This window comes from Balaenoptera musculus, chromosome 16 (genome assembly GCF_009873245.2).
Source record: "Balaenoptera musculus isolate JJ_BM4_2016_0621 chromosome 16, mBalMus1.pri.v3, whole genome shotgun sequence".
Lineage (NCBI taxonomy): Eukaryota > Metazoa > Chordata > Mammalia > Artiodactyla > Balaenopteridae > Balaenoptera > Balaenoptera musculus.
The window spans coordinates 29,304,866-29,321,264 of NC_045800.1; the positions used below are offsets into that span (position 1 = coordinate 29,304,866).

Here is a 16,399-nt window from a genome sequence, read left to right on the forward strand (position 1 = left end):
CCAAGATAAAATATAGAAGCTAGGAGGAAAGCTTATTGCTTTGGAAGTAGAGAACCAAGGAAAGCAGAAATCATTTTATGGTTTTATGGTTTCTGCCTCACTTATGACCTTCACCTTGTAAAATGTAGTGGCTTTTGCTACATTCTTATTCTCCCTGGTATCCCTACAGCATCACTTATTCATTTGGTAAACAGTATTGAGTGCGTCTTCTTTCTTACATTGGTCTTGGTGACTCTCTACCCACTTGAAGTGTGTCCCTTGGACCAGCCAGCATTGCACTCACCTCGTTCAAAATGCAGGTTCTTGGGTTCCTACTCCTGACTTACAGAATCAGGATCGTGGTGGGTGAGGGCCAGACAGCTGCTTTAATATATCCCAGGTGGTTCTTATGTACACTAGAGTTTGAGAAGCACTGATCTTGACACTTGCTATGCAGTCTGGCCCTTGGACCAGGCATCACAGGATCACCTGGGAGCTTGTGAGAGATGCAGAAGTTTGGCCCCCATCCCAGCAGTTTGAGTCAGGATCTGTACCTCCTCAAGAGCTCCAGGTGATTCTTATGCACAGGTGAGTATGAGAAGACCTGGCCAAGACTACCCTGTTTTTCTTTCCACCAGTATGACTGATATTTTTCTGTTTCCATTGTGGATTCCTTTACTTTATCCTCACCTAACGGTAAATATATCTTAAAGAATCTAGCTCAGTGATTCTCAACCCTGGCTGCCTGTGGGAATCACCTGGGGAGCTTTAAGACCTATTGATACCTGTGTCCCACCCACAAAAGTTCTGACCTAATTGGTCTGGGGTGTGGTTCCGGCACTGGGATGTTCCAGACTTCTTCAGGTGACTCTAAAGTGGGCAGTTGCAGTTAAGAACCTCCGCTCCAGTCCTTGATCCTCTGCTCTTCTCTCGCCTGTCGATTAAAGATCCCAGCAGAGCCCATCACTTTAAACATCGCATCACCTTTTTCCTGAGAACTAAGTTTATATCTTAAAATCAGTGTCTATTTTGAACTCTCATCCTGTTTTAGACACTGTGCTTGAGCTGTCCCCTTGTCTTGTCAACATCACTTATCCAAATAGGAACACATGATCTCCAAGACCCACTATCCCCACCGTGCCTCCCTCTCCACCTCGGTAAATGGCACCATCAGCTCTAGGTACCCAGAGTCATAACCCAGGAGTCAGTTTTTACCTTCTTTTCCTTTGCTCCTATTTAGAAAAAAGATCCCCACATTCTTCCAATTCTTCTTTTTTCCCTTCATTCTTTCAACAGGTATTTATTGAATATCTACTATTGCCAAGCACTCTTCTAGGCAATGCGCATGCAGCAGTGAACACGATGGACAAACTCACTTTCGTCCTGTAGCTTACATTCTAGTACATGGGGTGAGGCATAATAAGGCAGATAAATATGTAAAATCTATAGCTCCATGCTATGGGAAAAGCAAAGCAGGGAAGATTGGTGAGGGAGTGTGTGGAGTGAGTGACCAGGTAGTACAGTTTTAGGCAGGGGAAGCCAGGGATGAACTCCCTGAGAAGGTGGTGTTTGAATAAAGATGGGAAGGCAGTGAGGTAGGGAGCCCCGTGTAGAACAAGATGCAAAGGCCCTGAGTTGGAAGTGTAACTGACGTGCTTGAGAGGAAAGGCAAGGAGGCAATGTGGTGGCTGCAGAGCATGAGAGAGGACAGTAGTAGGGGCCAAGGGCAGGGAGGTACGGCGTGGGGTGTGTGTCACTTTGATGGAGCCTGGAAGGCATTTGTCAGGACTTTGGTGCCTACTTTGAGTGAGGTAAAGCCATTGTAGAGTTTTGTGTTTGTGTGTGTGTGTTTGGTTTTGGCAAAAAAGTGATATGATCTAACTTATGTGTTTTTTTTTTTAACATCTTTATTGGAGTATAATTGCTTTACAATGGTGTGTTAGTTTCTGCTTTATAACAACTAACTTATGTTTTAAAAGGATCTCTCTAGCTGCCGTGTTAAGAGCGGCCACAAAGTGGGCAGAGGTAGAAGCAGAGAGACCTCACGGAAAGCTCTGGCACTCATCCAAGTGAGAGATGGCTGGTGGCCTGGACCAGGATGTGGTGGAGGTAGTGAGATGTAGACAGATTCTCTACATATATTTTGAAAGCAGAGCCCACATGAGGGACTGGATGTGGGGCAAGAGAGAAAGAGAAGTTTTGGCCTGAACAACTAGAAGAATGGAACAGCAATTTAGGGAGTTTGGGAATACTGTGCAAGGTGTAGGTTTAGCCAAGAGAGCAGAAGTTCAATTTTGGATAGTTTTAAGTTTGAGATGCCTTTTACACCTCCAAGTGGAGATGTCAAATGGCAGGTGGAAATATAAGTTTGGAGTTCAGGTTGGTGATCTTTGGGAGAATGAATGAAATAAACAAGGGAGTGAGAATACACAAAGAGATTCATTTCTCAGCCCTGGGCACATGCAACATTTAGAGGTTACAGAAATGCAACATTCATGCAACAAATATTTGAGCGTCTGATATGGGTAGGTCCTGTTCCAAGTGCTGATGATATATCAGTGAGTATGATGCAGGAGTAACAGTAAAGGAGACTGAGAAGGAGTTCCAGAAGGTAATGAAGTCTCATAGTTCCCTCCTTCCAATTTTGGGTGTATAGTTCTTAATTTCCATGCCCTCATTGTATCCTGGATGACTGCACTAATATCCTAACCAGTCCTCCTTTTGTTTTTTTTCTGTTCTAAGGCGTACTATCCACTAAAACCAGATTGACTGCTCCCAAACACTGCACTTACGAAGTTATTCCCCATCTCAATAACATGGACCAATAACCACGGAGGATCATTTCTGAACTCTTTTTCCTGCCATTAGAGGCCTCCATGGTTTAGGGTATATACCTTGCCAATAACCACAGAGGATCATTTCTGAACTCTTTTTCCTGCCATTAGAGGCCTCCATGGTTTAGGGTATATACCTTGCCTTCTTTCCCACTACTCTATCAAAATATAGAGTATTTTGAATGCTTTTGAAAATATTTCTGAATGTTTTTTCCCCATTCAGAAAATAACTGGTCCAAGGATACTCAGCCAATAAATGGTGGAGTCAAAATGTGAACTCAGGGAACTGAAGAGGACCTACCCAGCTAGTATTTGTGGAAAGCTCTGAGACAAACTAAACAAGACTGGATATTTTAACCTCAGGCCTTTTAGGCACAGAACTGGCCTAGGAGGCTGCCCGTGGGGCCGGTTTGACTCTCTCCAGGTTCAGGCTAAACATAACCAGGATCCCCTGCTTAACAATCACCATTGGCTAAGCTTTGGCAGATGGTGTCATTCTCAGGCCACAAAGCAATCTCAGATATGAAGAGGATACATGGAAAGGCCTCTGTTGTCCAGCAGATCTATTAGTTCTGAGCCAGCCCAGGGGCTATGGCCAAACTTGGCTAGTCTCTGGGAAAAGAGAGAGATGTGGCTCTGGGGGCCCTATGTGAAGGAAGCCAGACACCTGAGGTGGCCTGAAAACCCGCTATTTTGAAGGTTCTCATTCCAGGTGAAGACGCCTACAGCTACTCCAACGTTCTCCAGACTGTTTCTGATCTAAACCAAGCTGACTCCTGAGAGCACAGGTCAACATCCACCCGATTTTCCAGTTTTTGCCATGGTGGTGATTACCATACCTACTGTAAACTGGGGTCATATGTCACCTCTGGTCTTCACCATCTCTCTGCAAAATGGGGATTGTTATTACTAATATGAAGATGAGGAAAATGACACTCAGAAAAATAAGTGACTCGCTCAAGGCCGAGAATTAGTACGCCATAAAGCCAGGAAACAACTCAGGTCCGTCTGCCTCCATAGCCTGTGCTTCTCCCAGTACACCTTGCTGACTCCACATTTCAGGCCAGATCTCAGGTTTCCTGTCCCAAATGTGTTAAGAGAAATGGGAACTTATTTTGTAAATGGCTGAAAGTATGCAGAACTAATGCCCAGCACCTCACAAAGGCAGAGGAGGGCTTTAGACTGTGAAGGGGAAAGGAGGAATCACTGTCCCCCCACTCCCCGGCACAATACGTCTGCCTTCCGGCTCAACCCTTCCCATGTCCTGCCTGATATTTCATTTTGTGGACTGCTTGCAGCTTTAAGGGGTTTCATTGATCTGGCTGTGATATTTGTTTGTAGGTTAGGTTTTTTTTTATTTGCCTGGGATGTCTGAGGAAGGGCAGAGTGATGCAGGAGGAAACTGAACTGATGACAGGATAAAAGAAATGTAAGGAAATTTCCACAATCAATTTTGGTCTCCTGGGCCCTATCCAAAGTAAACAGCTCTCACTTTTATTTTCTTATTATATACAATGACTTCTACATGGGCTGAATCAGAGAAAGCACTTGTCATACAAAACAACTAGCTAGACAGAATTCATTTAACTAGATCAGTGAGGTGAGAGGCAAATGGTGGAATGTCTTAAATGCTGTACAAGCATTATCTTTAGCCTTTGCGTTAAGCTTACAATGTAGGATCAATATTGCCATTTTAAGAAGAAGGAAGGTAAGCCTCATTCAGAGTGGTAGAGTGACCTGCCCCAGTTACACAGCTAGTAAACAGATGAACTGGGCCCAGACTATCTCTGTCTGTGGCTCCACAGTCTGAGACAGCAAGTCACAGATGTGGCTTCCTGTTCTGCCTCAGTCACTAACACTGAGCAGGACACTTGTGTCTCCAGATTCCATGTGCCTCATACAAAATGGGGATAAATTCTACTGACTTCACATGCATGGTGAGCACAAAATGAGTTAGTGTTTGGAAAGATCTTTGCAAAGGTAAATGCTTTGCAACTATAAGGGATTATCATCGCTATTTTATAATTTGTCTTTTCTGGGCCTCAGTTTTCTCCACCTTAAAATTAAAGGATGGGATCAGGTGATCTCCAGCGTGCTTTTTTCTGGCTCTAAAATTCTATGCTTTTATAAGGCTAAACAGTCCCGGGCTACAAAAACAGTTTGGCTGAAAAGGACGTTTCTTTGTGATGACGTATGACATACCAGAATTTTAACAGTGCCAATAGTTACAGCCTCTTGAGTTTACAAAGGAGCTTGAACTCCTAATGTTTGTATTTTAATTTTAAGAATAAAATGAGAAAAATTACCTTGACACATGCTAGACTTAAAAAAAAATTTATCCAATCAAATCAAATCACTTTCTATGAAATCAGGAAGAGAAACACAAAAAACGTTATCCTACCAGTCCTGCAGCAATCACCTTAATTTGGAAAAACAAAACAGTTCCTTTCTCTAGTTTAAAAAAAAGGCTGTACTTTGTAGTAATCCTGCTCTACTTCATCAGAAATAGAGTAATCAATGCCTTTATCACCAAAAATTTCTCAAGCCACTAAAAGGCAATTATAAAAAAAGCCAGGCACGTCACCCAGAACACCATGGTAACCAGCATCTCCAGGGCATGAAAAAATAGTTGTTAGTCACTAGACTCTAAGCTGGTTGGCAGTTTGGCTTGCTAAGCAACACTGCAAAAATAGCAGAGTAACGACCCATTATCTGGAGGTCTGACTTTGCATGGTCTTGAATCTGGTCCCAGAAGGAACTATCCCAGGTCTATATATCAACCCCATACCTGAGGCTCCCAGTCAAAGCCTAATTAATAATTTATTCAACAAATATTTATTGAAGCCTATTGTACACCAGGCACACAATTCCCAACATATGTATTTACTTGGTTTCTCAGTTAAATAGAATTGACACAGAGCGGTTTTGTGATGAGTGAGGTGAGGGCAGGGATTTGCTTGAGGCCGACTCAAAGAGAACTAGCAGCTGACAGCCAGAGGACAGAGAAAAATGTAAAAGTAGACGGAGAACTGCTTTATAATACAGCATAAAATAACTACACTCTCATGACCATGATCATGCGTCATCAAGAAAAGATGGTTATATTTAGGATCCTTTGTTAAGGAAGGCAGGAATGGGTATAAAACATTTTAGAAATATCATCACCAAAAATGGTTAAAATATACAGTTTCGGCACTTGGAGGGAATGTAAATTATGTTTGACAAATGCCTCAATCTGCCTAGCTCCCCATTTAGCTGGAAGAAAAGCAACATTATAATCACGGTTTTACCAGCTTTTGAATGTTGCCTCGGTTCCCTTTCTGCCTTTATTTTTCTAGCTCAAGCTCCCGCCTCAGCTAGAATGCCCTTTCCCTTCCTAACTGCTTATCAGAGCCCCTCTTCAGTTACTTCCTCAGAGAAGTTTTCCCAGGTCCTTCCAGGGAATTATTTCTCCCTTGCCCCCTCGCCCATAGATGTTGTCTGCATGCCCTTCCCTGTACCCCGGGCTGCTTTGTATCATTTTCATCCCACTTTTCAGCTCCTGGATATTTATATCCATGTCCATCTCCCAGAGTCCTGGTAGCCCAGCACTCAGATAATGTCAGCAGAGGGAAGGTTGGTGGCGCTTTCCCTAATGGGTGTTAAATGGCCTAGGAACCCTGCATGGCACGCACACGGCCCTCTTTTCTCAGAGCCTTTGGATGTCTGTTCCCTTCTCCCGGAAAGCTCTGGCGAACTCCTTTCCACACTTTAGGATTCAGCACAAATATCTCTTGGAGAGGGGGGAGTTTATCCTAACCTATAATACCAGGTCAGGCCCCCCTATTACAAGCTCTCATAGCTCCCTATACTTTTTATTCAAATCACTTGCCTTCATTTGTAATTATTTATTGATCCGTGTATATCTCTCTACTTGACTGTAAGCACCAGGAGGGCTGGAGGCCTCACACAGGATAATGTCACATGGAAGGAAGGAAAGGAGGGAGGGAAGGAGGGAAGGAGGAATTGAGAAGAATCTCAGTTTGGAAAGGAATAGACAACAGAAAATAGAGGATTGAGAGTTGTTATTGAAGGTCCAGGGGTGGCTAAACGTGGGCCTAGAGGTAAACCAATTTAAGAGAGTACTAGGAAAATCCACAGGCCCCCTGTCCTGAGACACCAAATGCTTTAAGGGAGCCAGAAACACAACCAAATGTATTTGGTTGTTAAAAAATGGAATTGAGGTGAGCTACTATATTCTCCAAATAAAAGAGGACTCACAAAGCATGATAAAAAGAGGAAATGGAATTTGACTGCAGTCTGTGGGATTTAGATTACATAAAAAGAGAGTCTGATAACAAAGGCTGTTATGCCCTGGAAAGGATAACTAAATCTAAAAAAAAAAAGTGTGAATTAGATTCTCTCTCAGGTTTTTCAGTGCCCCTTCCAGCTCAGATTCTCTTGTTACCTGGTATTTCTATTGCCAGGCTAAGAAAAAAATAAATATTGCATAACAATATTACAACAATCATAATGAAAAATTGTAAAGAAAGAAATATAAACCAGCAATGTTAGAACCTTGTATAATTTATTGTTTTTCACTTTTCCTTGTTTCCTTTTGTTCTTCCTCCCTGTAGGGGAGCATGATGGACTATGCTTTGCTTACTGTTTATTCTAATTATTGTTTAGAAGGTAAACATCTCATTCTAAATTTTACTAATTATTATTTAGCAATGTTTAACACATTTTAAAGCATATTACATCTAATTATACCAGTGAAATATAACTTTGAGTGAAATAACTTTTTATTTTCTTTTGTAGAAGACAAAGAATGGAGCACTAATGTTTTGGCAGCTTTTTATAGAATTAAGCAGTGGGAAGACTTTCTGCTAAAATAGCTCACACCGGAATTTGGAGTGATAAAGCAAAACACTGACTGAAAAAGTGGTCCACGTCAAAAACATCTTTAAAAAAAAAAAATCCCTCTGAGGATTAGAATGGGATATTTGATTTGCGGAAGAAGGCAAGACCATAGGGTTTTTCTGTTTTTCTTTTTTTTCTGTTTAAGAATTTGATTAAGGTTGTTATTACATGCAATATATTTTTAACATGACAGAGTATTAAAAGTTATTATTTCAGGACAGTGGGATGATTATCTTCAGGTGATTTTCATACTTTGTTCTATATTTTTCAATTTTCTATAATGAATATAGAAATTTATAAACTTTAGTATAAATTTTATAAAAGCAAAATAACCCTATCATAATTTCTCTCTTCTCCACGTTCTCATTGCATGTTAGTATTTCTATTATTGCATGTTTGCTTTAATGATTTATGTACCAGTCTGTCTTATCCACATTCTTATATGCTGAGCTATGACTTGTGAAATGTAACATTGTTGGAAGTTGGGGGGAAAGGTGAGTCCAGCCTGCCTTCTAGCTTTATAAAGGGGAAAGCTATTCTCCCATTAGGCTGAAGGCTCTTTGGGAGCAGGGACTGTATCTCATACACCCAACTCTTAGCACAGTGCTTTGAAAAGGGCTAAATAATTGTTTCCTAAAGAAGTAAAGAAAGATAATACATAACACTTTTCTTCTAACATTTAAAATTCGACTTTGTCCTTCTGCATGGTCCAAAATGATTGGGCTGGAGATAATGAATGATTCATTTACTAGAGCTCTGCAGATCCCTTCCATTATATTAAAGTTTAACCCCTTCCAGTCATTCATTCAGTCATTCAATAAAGATTTATTGAAAACTTACTGTGTTACGGGCTACAGCTACAAAGGTAGGTAAGACAGCCTCTGTCCTCCAGGTGCTCATTATACGGATGGGCAGCACTTTCCAACACATACTAATAATACAGCCTGTTAGTTCAATAATAGAGATATTGAACAATTGAGTTGGCCAAAACTGGGGTTTATAGGAGAAGTTTCGCAGAGGAGGTGGCCCCTGTGCTGATGTTAAAGGAGGGGCTAGACTAGGGATTAGTCAGGTAATGTATATTCCTGACAAAGAGGACAGCACGAGTAAAGGGACAAAGGCAAGAAATAACACAGCATGGCTACGGAGTTCAGCGTTGCTGGAGCATAAAGCTGCGGTAGTGATGAGTGATGAATCTGCAGGGGAGGGCGGGGAGCAGGTCATGACCGCACAGCTTAGACTTCATCCTGCAGGCAGAAGTGTTTGAAGCAGGGGATGATGACACCAGGGATTATTTATTGGCACTGGAGAGGATGCATTTGAGGGTGAAAAAAACTGGAGGAAGTAGAACTTCTCAAGAGGCATTTGCACAAATGAGTATGTAACAGATATGTGTTTATATTTAATAATGAAAGCTAACATTTATTTAGCATTTATTATATGACATGTTACTAAATAAGCAGTATTATGCAATATTGTCTTAATATTTCAAACAACCCTATGAGTAAATACTATTATTACCCTTATTTTACAGCTAATGAAGCAAAGAGTTAAATAACTTGCCCAAGGCCAGGATGCAACCAGAGCAGTCTGGTACCAAAGCTTGTGCTCTTAATTTCTATCTCATTTGTTTAATTTCTGTCTCCTGTATTAGAATGAAAGCTCCATTCAGACAGGGGCCCTATTGGTGGTGTTCTCCACTGTGCCTACACAATAGTTGTATAGTAACTATTTGCTGAATAAAATTAATGAATAATCTAAGTGGAAGAAATAGCAGACTAAGTTATGTATCGGTACAAGAAATATGCAATATTGGCAAATTTTTTGCAGACTTTGTTCCAAATATTTGGCCGACTTTGGAGATTATTACGGACTGAATATTTGTGTCCCTTCCCCTCTCCAAATTGATATGTTGAAGCCCTAACCCCCAGTGGGCCTCTAAGATTAAATGAGATAACAAGGGTGGGGCCCTAATCCAAAAGGATTGGTAGTTTTATAAGAAGAAGAGAGACCGGAGCTGTTTCTCTCTCTGTGCTTGTGCACTAAGGAAAGGCCACGTGAGGACACAGTGAGAAGGTAGCTAGCTGTCTGCAAGCCAGTTAGAGAGCTCTCATCAGAAACCAAATCAGCTGGAATCTTGATCTTGGACTTCTAGCCTCCAGACCAGTGAGAAAATAAATTTCTGTTGTTTAAGCCATTCAGACTGATATTTTGTTGTGGCAGCCGGAAAAGACTAAGACAGTGATTAGTAGGATGAGGGTGGGGAGTGAAGGAGAGGTTTCTCCCTTGGTAGACTGGGGGGTGCAGGTGTGCCACTAATTGGGGTAGATAAACTGGGAAGAGGAAGATTGATTATGGTCAATGGAACAACACTAATTATCTTGTACTTAAGGTTCACCTCACTCAAACATAGAAATACAATTGAAATTAGATTTAAGATCACTTTAAGATCTATTTAAGATCTATTTAAGATCACTTGTTCAATAAATATTTATTCATCCTCTAGCCATCAAGGTCACTGTGTTTGTCCTGAGTATACAAAGTAAGTAAGATTCATTCTCTGCCCTCAAGGAACTCACAGTCAGGTGGGGAGAAATATTGTTCCTTTTTGTAAAGCTAGCATGCTTGCTTTCCTTTTCCCCTACTTCTAAAGACCTGGAGCTCATAAGAAATATATATATATATATATAAAATCCCATATGGATAAGAGCTTTGGAATCACAAGACCGGGACTTGAATCTGGGCCTTGGAATATACCAGGTGAGTGATGTTCTTAGTACAAGTAACGCTTCTGGCTCTTATGGTCCTCACCTATACCTGCAGAGTTGTTTTAAGAATAAGAGAGGTAGGTAGGAATGTTTTGTAAAATGCAATATGCATGTTAGCAATTATTATAATTATAAAAAGTTATATTTCCAACCTGCAGAAACTGAAGGGTAGCAAGTCATGGGCAGCAAGTCAGAGGTGAAAGGACAGCTTTGAACCGTTTGGGTGGCAGGAGTTTTGGGATGGGAGATGGAATAAGACTGGCGTGGTGGAAAAAAGAACAGGCTTTGGGGTCCTGTGATCTGGTTCAAATCACAATTCAGTCAGTTATTAGCTATGGAAAGTTGAGCAAGTCATGTAATCAATCTGAGCTTTAGTTTCTTCATCTGTAAAATGGAGGTAATAATACCTCCCCAGGAGGGTTGTTCTGAGTACGTAAAGGGCTTGGCGTTGTGCCTGGCAGGGCTGTTGCTCAATTAATGGTAACCGTTGTTCCTATTAAAATTATCATTTTCCTCTCCTACCTCCTAAGGGGTTTGTTTAGGTGGTTAAGTTACTTGAAGTGCAAGGAAATGAGGGAAATGGAAGGGCTATTACGACTTGCTTAAAACGTTATTTTTAAAGGTAAAGAAAAGTAATTCAACTAGCTTTCCTCTCCTAACCTATGATGCAAACATAACTCTTATAGAAAATGACCACTGTATTATATGGCTTCGAGCCAGAGAACACCTACCTTGATAATTATACCTTGTATTTATTCTATTCTAAGTTAATCTACCAATCATTGTTAATAAGGGTCTCTGAAGACAATGCTTCTCAAAATTTAATGTACACATGAGTCACTTGAGGGCTTGCTAAAATGCAGATTTTTATTCAGTCGATTTAGAGTGAGGCATGAAAATCTGCATTTCTAAAAAGGTCCCAAGTGAGGCCCATGCTGCTGGTTCACGGACCACACTTTGAGGAAAGAGCAAGGCTCTACAGGGGCATGGAAATCTCTTGGTGTGGTGTGACGGCCTGCTTCTCTTTAGGGATCTACCTAATTGCAAACTAACCACTTACTGACAGAACATGACCGTGCCTTCTTTTAGACCAGATTTAGAAATTCTGCAACAGGACCCATTTCTGATCAATAGTGACTTTTTCCAGCAGCCTACTACATGCGAGGCACAGTGCAAGGTGCTGGAGATACAGAGGTTAGTAAGACACAATTTCTGCTTCAGAAGACTGTCTTTATTCTAACACTGTCCACCCTTGTAGACTGTTAATTTTCTCAGGGCAGTCTTATTGTTTCCCCTGTTGCTTAGCACTATATAGATGCCAGTAAGTACTAAATGAATGAATGAATGAGTTCCCAGGAATTTCATTAAAAATGTTGTCTGGCAGAGAAAAACAAATGCTGTATATCACTTATATGTGGAATCTAAAAAAATAAAACAAACTAGTGAATATAACAAAAAGAAACAGACTCACAGATATGGAGAACAAACTGGTGGTTACCAGTGGGGAGAGGGAAGGGGGAGGGGGCCCAATAGGGGTAGGGGACTAAGAGGTACAAACTACTATGTATAAAATAAGCTACAAGGATATATAGTACAACACAAGAAATATAGCCAATATTTTACAATAACTGTAAATGGAATGTAACCCTTAAAAATTGTGAATCACTAGGTTGTACACCTAAAACTTATATAATATTGTACATCGACTATACCTCAATAAAAAAAAAATCTTGTCTGGCAGCGCGTGACAGTGAACTCTATCTTAGCTATCACGTGTAAGAGGTGGTTAAATTAAAAAGGGGCTGATAGGGTGAGCCTTAATCCAATCTGACTGGTGTCCTTATAAGAAGAGATTCAAATACAGAGAGACTCCAGGGCTGAGCACACACACACTGAGGGGCAACCATGTAAGGACACAGCAAGAAGGCAGAGCCATTTGCAAGCCAAGGAGAGTGGCTTCAGAAGAAACCAAACCGACCAACACCTTGATCTTGGACTTTCAGCCTCCAGAACTGTGAGAAAATAAATTTCTGTTGTTTAAGCCACTCAGTCTATGGTATTTTGTTATGGCAACCCTAGCAAACTAATATAGATTTTCACAGCTTTTATGCCCAGAACCAATATTCCCTTCTGTAGGGTACACAAAATGTAAGAAAAATGCTAAAAGTGTATGGATGAACCTCTGAATGCAATGGCAATGAGTCGTGGAAGGACTGGGGGGAGACAGACAGAAGAGGGTGAGACAGTAGCCCAGACTGGGCTAAAACAGCTGCAGTATATATACATTTCCTTCCCCTTCTCATGACATCAACACAAAGCATAGGGCTGTTCTCTCTCCAAATCTGAGACTGAAAGTAGCTTTTTGACTTTTTCCCCTTTCTCAGGTGACTTTTTGATATTTAACACAATTTCACTTGTCTAAAAATATTGTGGCAGGAGGAAGACCCCAGCTTTCTCTCTGTATGCAAAGTCTTTATATACGAAGCGTACCTGTGCTGATAATGAGATTGAATTTTTGACAAACAAAAAAATGTATCAAAAACACATAGTCAAATGAGATTCCTGCTAGCCACAGGGAAGCTACATTTGAAACCTGATTCTAAAGTCAGGGGATTAATTTTTTGCTTTGTTTTGTTTTCAGTAAACATGCCAACTCATAAGTACAGATGAATGCCTCTTTCAAAATAGTTATTCTGGGAGGTTCTACACTTATTCTAACCATGTCACTGTTCTCAAATCATTTCTGGAATTGCTTTCAGGGTCTGTGAAATAGTTTTCTGAACGCTCTCAACTGTGACTCTGGAAGGTAGATTTCATTTTCAAAAACAACCAAGGGTCCTTCTGGGTCAACTCTGGTTACTAGGGGGACCAGTGAAACTGTGTAATGTCAAGAGGATCAACCCTAAAGTGTTCAGGCTGATTTTTCTGGAGTGAATTGTTCTCAACCTCAGAAGACAGTTTCCAAAGGCAAACCCCAGAAATGGAGTAAACATGTTATAGGCATGATGTCAAGGGCAGGGGATGTGACCGCTCTGAAGGAAGCCCCATTCATTTGGATATGCAGGTTTTTTAGTGATTCCCTTTACCAGAATATTTCCTCAGGTCTAGATCTACCTTACTTCGTGGGACCAGAGCTCTCATAAGTACAAGGACCTCACTGCCTTAGTCAACTTTTAATCTCCAACCTGGGTACTTGATGTGTGTCCAAGGCATAGTTGATGGAAAGATGAATATGGGGGAAGAATGGCTAAGGTGTCTGGGGCTTACTCTATGTAATTCAAAGGGAAGAACTAGGACCCACAGAGAAGCTCTGGAGACATAAATTTCTGCTCCTTGTAGGAAATACATTTTCAGCAGCTGGAGCTGTCCAGCAATGGAGTTTGCCCTGGAATTGGAAATGGTGAGCTTCCCACCCAGAGAGGAAGCAAAGACTGCTTGTTATGGGAACCCTGAGAGGTACCTCCTGCAATGGGGAGCTATGCAGTGCCCTCCAAGGGCTATCTCCTGAGTCCTATCCGCACAATACCCGGCAACTGGTAGGCCCTGAAAAAATACTGGAATGCAATGAATGAGGAATGCGGTGCATCCTGTGAGCCAAGTAAAGGGGAAGAGGCAGGGACTCAAACAGCCTCAAGGAAGGTAGGGAGAAGTGAAATGAAAAGACCCAGGGAGCCATGAGGTAGGGCCTTCCTTGAGTTTTTGGTACCATAGGAGAGAAGCTGCTTTGGGTACCTGAAGCCTCACGTGTTTATGAGAGGGTAATACTTTTTAAGGGGGTAGGAGTTGAGGGAGGAGATTAGACCACATGCTCACCCTTCTTAAACTCCTCCAACACCGCGTCCAGCCGGGTATCATTGAAGACGCAGTGCAGGGGCCGGTTGTAGAAGCGGGTGACGGTGAGAAGCGGCGTGCAGTCGTCGGGGTCCACGAAGGCCAAGTCCTTGACAAACAGAATGTCCACAATGTTGTGCCGCTGGTCGCCCTCGTACACGGGGATGCGAGTGTAGCCGCTGCGCAGGATCTCGGAGACAGTGGCGAAATCCAGCACAGCGTCGGAGCGCAGCATGAAGCAGTCCCCAAGAGGGGTCAGCACCTCTTCCACCACCTTGGTGCGCAGCTCCAGGGCGCCCTGGATAATGTTGAGCTCCTCTTTCACCAGGTCGCTGTAAGGATCCGCGGCCCGCAGCGTCTCCAGCAGCTTCTCCCGCGTGTAGAAGGTGCTGATCTCCTGGCGCAGCGCCCAGTCCAGCAGGCGGCTCAGCGGGTAGCACACGGGGAAAGCGGCCGCCATCAGGAGCCGGGTCAGGCACACGCTGTGGGAGGCGATGGCCAGCCCGTGCCGCGAACACACCGAGTAGGGGCAGATCTCTGCGCCCAGGAACACGGCGCCGGTGCACACGAGCGCCGGCAGCCAGGGGAAGTGGGTCCCCGCGTCGCCGTAGTCTTCCCCGGTGCCCCCGACGCCCGGCGGCAGCGAGGCGTACAGCCAGCCCGCCAGGGCCGCGTTGGCTCCGGCTTGGCCCAGGAGCAGGGTGCAGAGCAGATGGGTCCCCCTGCCGCGCACGGCCTGCACTCGGCGCGCCTGCTCCTGCTCGGCGGCCGAGCCGCTGTTCCGCAGCACCCGTAACTCCACCGGGTCCAGCGAGAGCAGGCTCAGGCGCAGGCCGCTAAACAGGGCAGACAGGGCGAGCAGCAGGAGCGCTCCGAGCGCCCGCAGCCACGCGGGGGGCAGCAGGTCCCCGCCCGGGCCATAGAGCCGCGGGCGTACGCGCAGCAGGAAGCCGCCGGCGGCGCCGTGGTGGTGCCAGGCGCGCCCGTCCCAGGCGCACAGAGAGAAGAGCTTCCCGCCACCGCTCGTGCCGCCTCGCTCTGCCTCGCCCTTACGCAGTTCCCGCACCCGCACCTGGACTAGAGCTGAGCCCGCCACACCTCCGGGGCGCAGGGGCCCCAGGACCTCCACGTCTGATGCCCAGTCGCTCTGCTCGCGGCAGCGCTGCGACCCCGGGGGGCGCGTGGGGACAGCGCTGGGCGCCGCGCCGCTCCCGCCCGGAGGCTCCTCGATAAACACGAGCCGTGGAGCCCAGTCGCCGGTGCCGTTCTCCCCTGGGGAAAGGGTGGGTGTGGGCACCGGCTCCACGGGCGCCGCGGGCCCGGGCTGGAAATAGACGCGCAGGAGGAAGCTGGTGCCTTCGGCGGCGCGCAGGGTGCCCCCCTCCAGGGACACGCGGCCTCCAGCGGTGTCCTCGGGCCGCAGGCCCAGCAGCCAGGCGGCGGCGGCCGGGGGCCGAGGGGACAGGGAAAAGAAGAGCAGGAGCACAGCGCCCCTGCTGCAGCAGTCTCGGAGCCTGACACCCACCGCTGCTGCCGCAGCCGCCATCCTGCACCCGGCGCGGCTGCACGTGATACTGCAGAAAGCCGAACTAGAGCTGGAGGGAGGAGGAGCCGAAGCCGGGAACCCGGCCCCAGGCAGGTCACCACGTGTACGCACCGCTGCGCGCGTGAGCTGGAGGCGGTGGGGGTTCAGACCCTGCCCGGGCAGTGGGTCCCGGCGGGAGGCTGGAGGTGGTCACGCATCACTGCACGGTGCGTGACCCCGACGCACGTGGGTACAGCAGAGTTGCAGCCTCAGGCAGGCTTGTCTTGAAGCATGGCCTCCTATTCCAGCAGTAGGGCGCCCCTCGGCGAAGTCCTACCGGGCAGAATTTCCCTCTGGTCCTGCCACTTCACCATTGGCCAGGGAAATTTCCCAGCATTTCGCCTCTCCTCCTGCCTCTTGCGTTCCCCCTTCTGGTCAAAAGATATTCTGGAGACGAGTCCTAAATCTGTGCTTGGTCTCAACTCCAGCTGACCTTTCATGTTTTAAAAATTTACAAATTACTTAGGTTAAATTCCTTGTTAAGATCCAAATATCCATTA

At 44.6% G+C, this 16,399-nt stretch overlaps 1 protein-coding gene across 3 annotated transcripts in view; it reads right to left on the reverse strand.

Moving 5' to 3' along the window:
- Nucleotides 1-16,155, reverse strand: part of CNNM1 (cyclin and CBS domain divalent metal cation transport mediator 1) — a 53,014-nt gene extending 36,859 nt beyond the window's left edge. For all 3 annotated transcript variants that reach the window (XR_005016886.1, XM_036829297.1, XM_036829296.1), the window contains exon 1: nucleotides 14,297-16,155. Coding sequence is in view for 2 of the 3 variants with exons in the window: in XM_036829297.1 (XP_036685192.1) it covers nucleotides 14,297-15,860 (1,564 nt within the window). In the remaining variant the exon portion in view is untranslated. The remainder of the gene's footprint in view (nucleotides 1-14,296) is intronic.
- Between the last annotated feature and the right edge of the window lie 244 nt (nucleotides 16,156-16,399).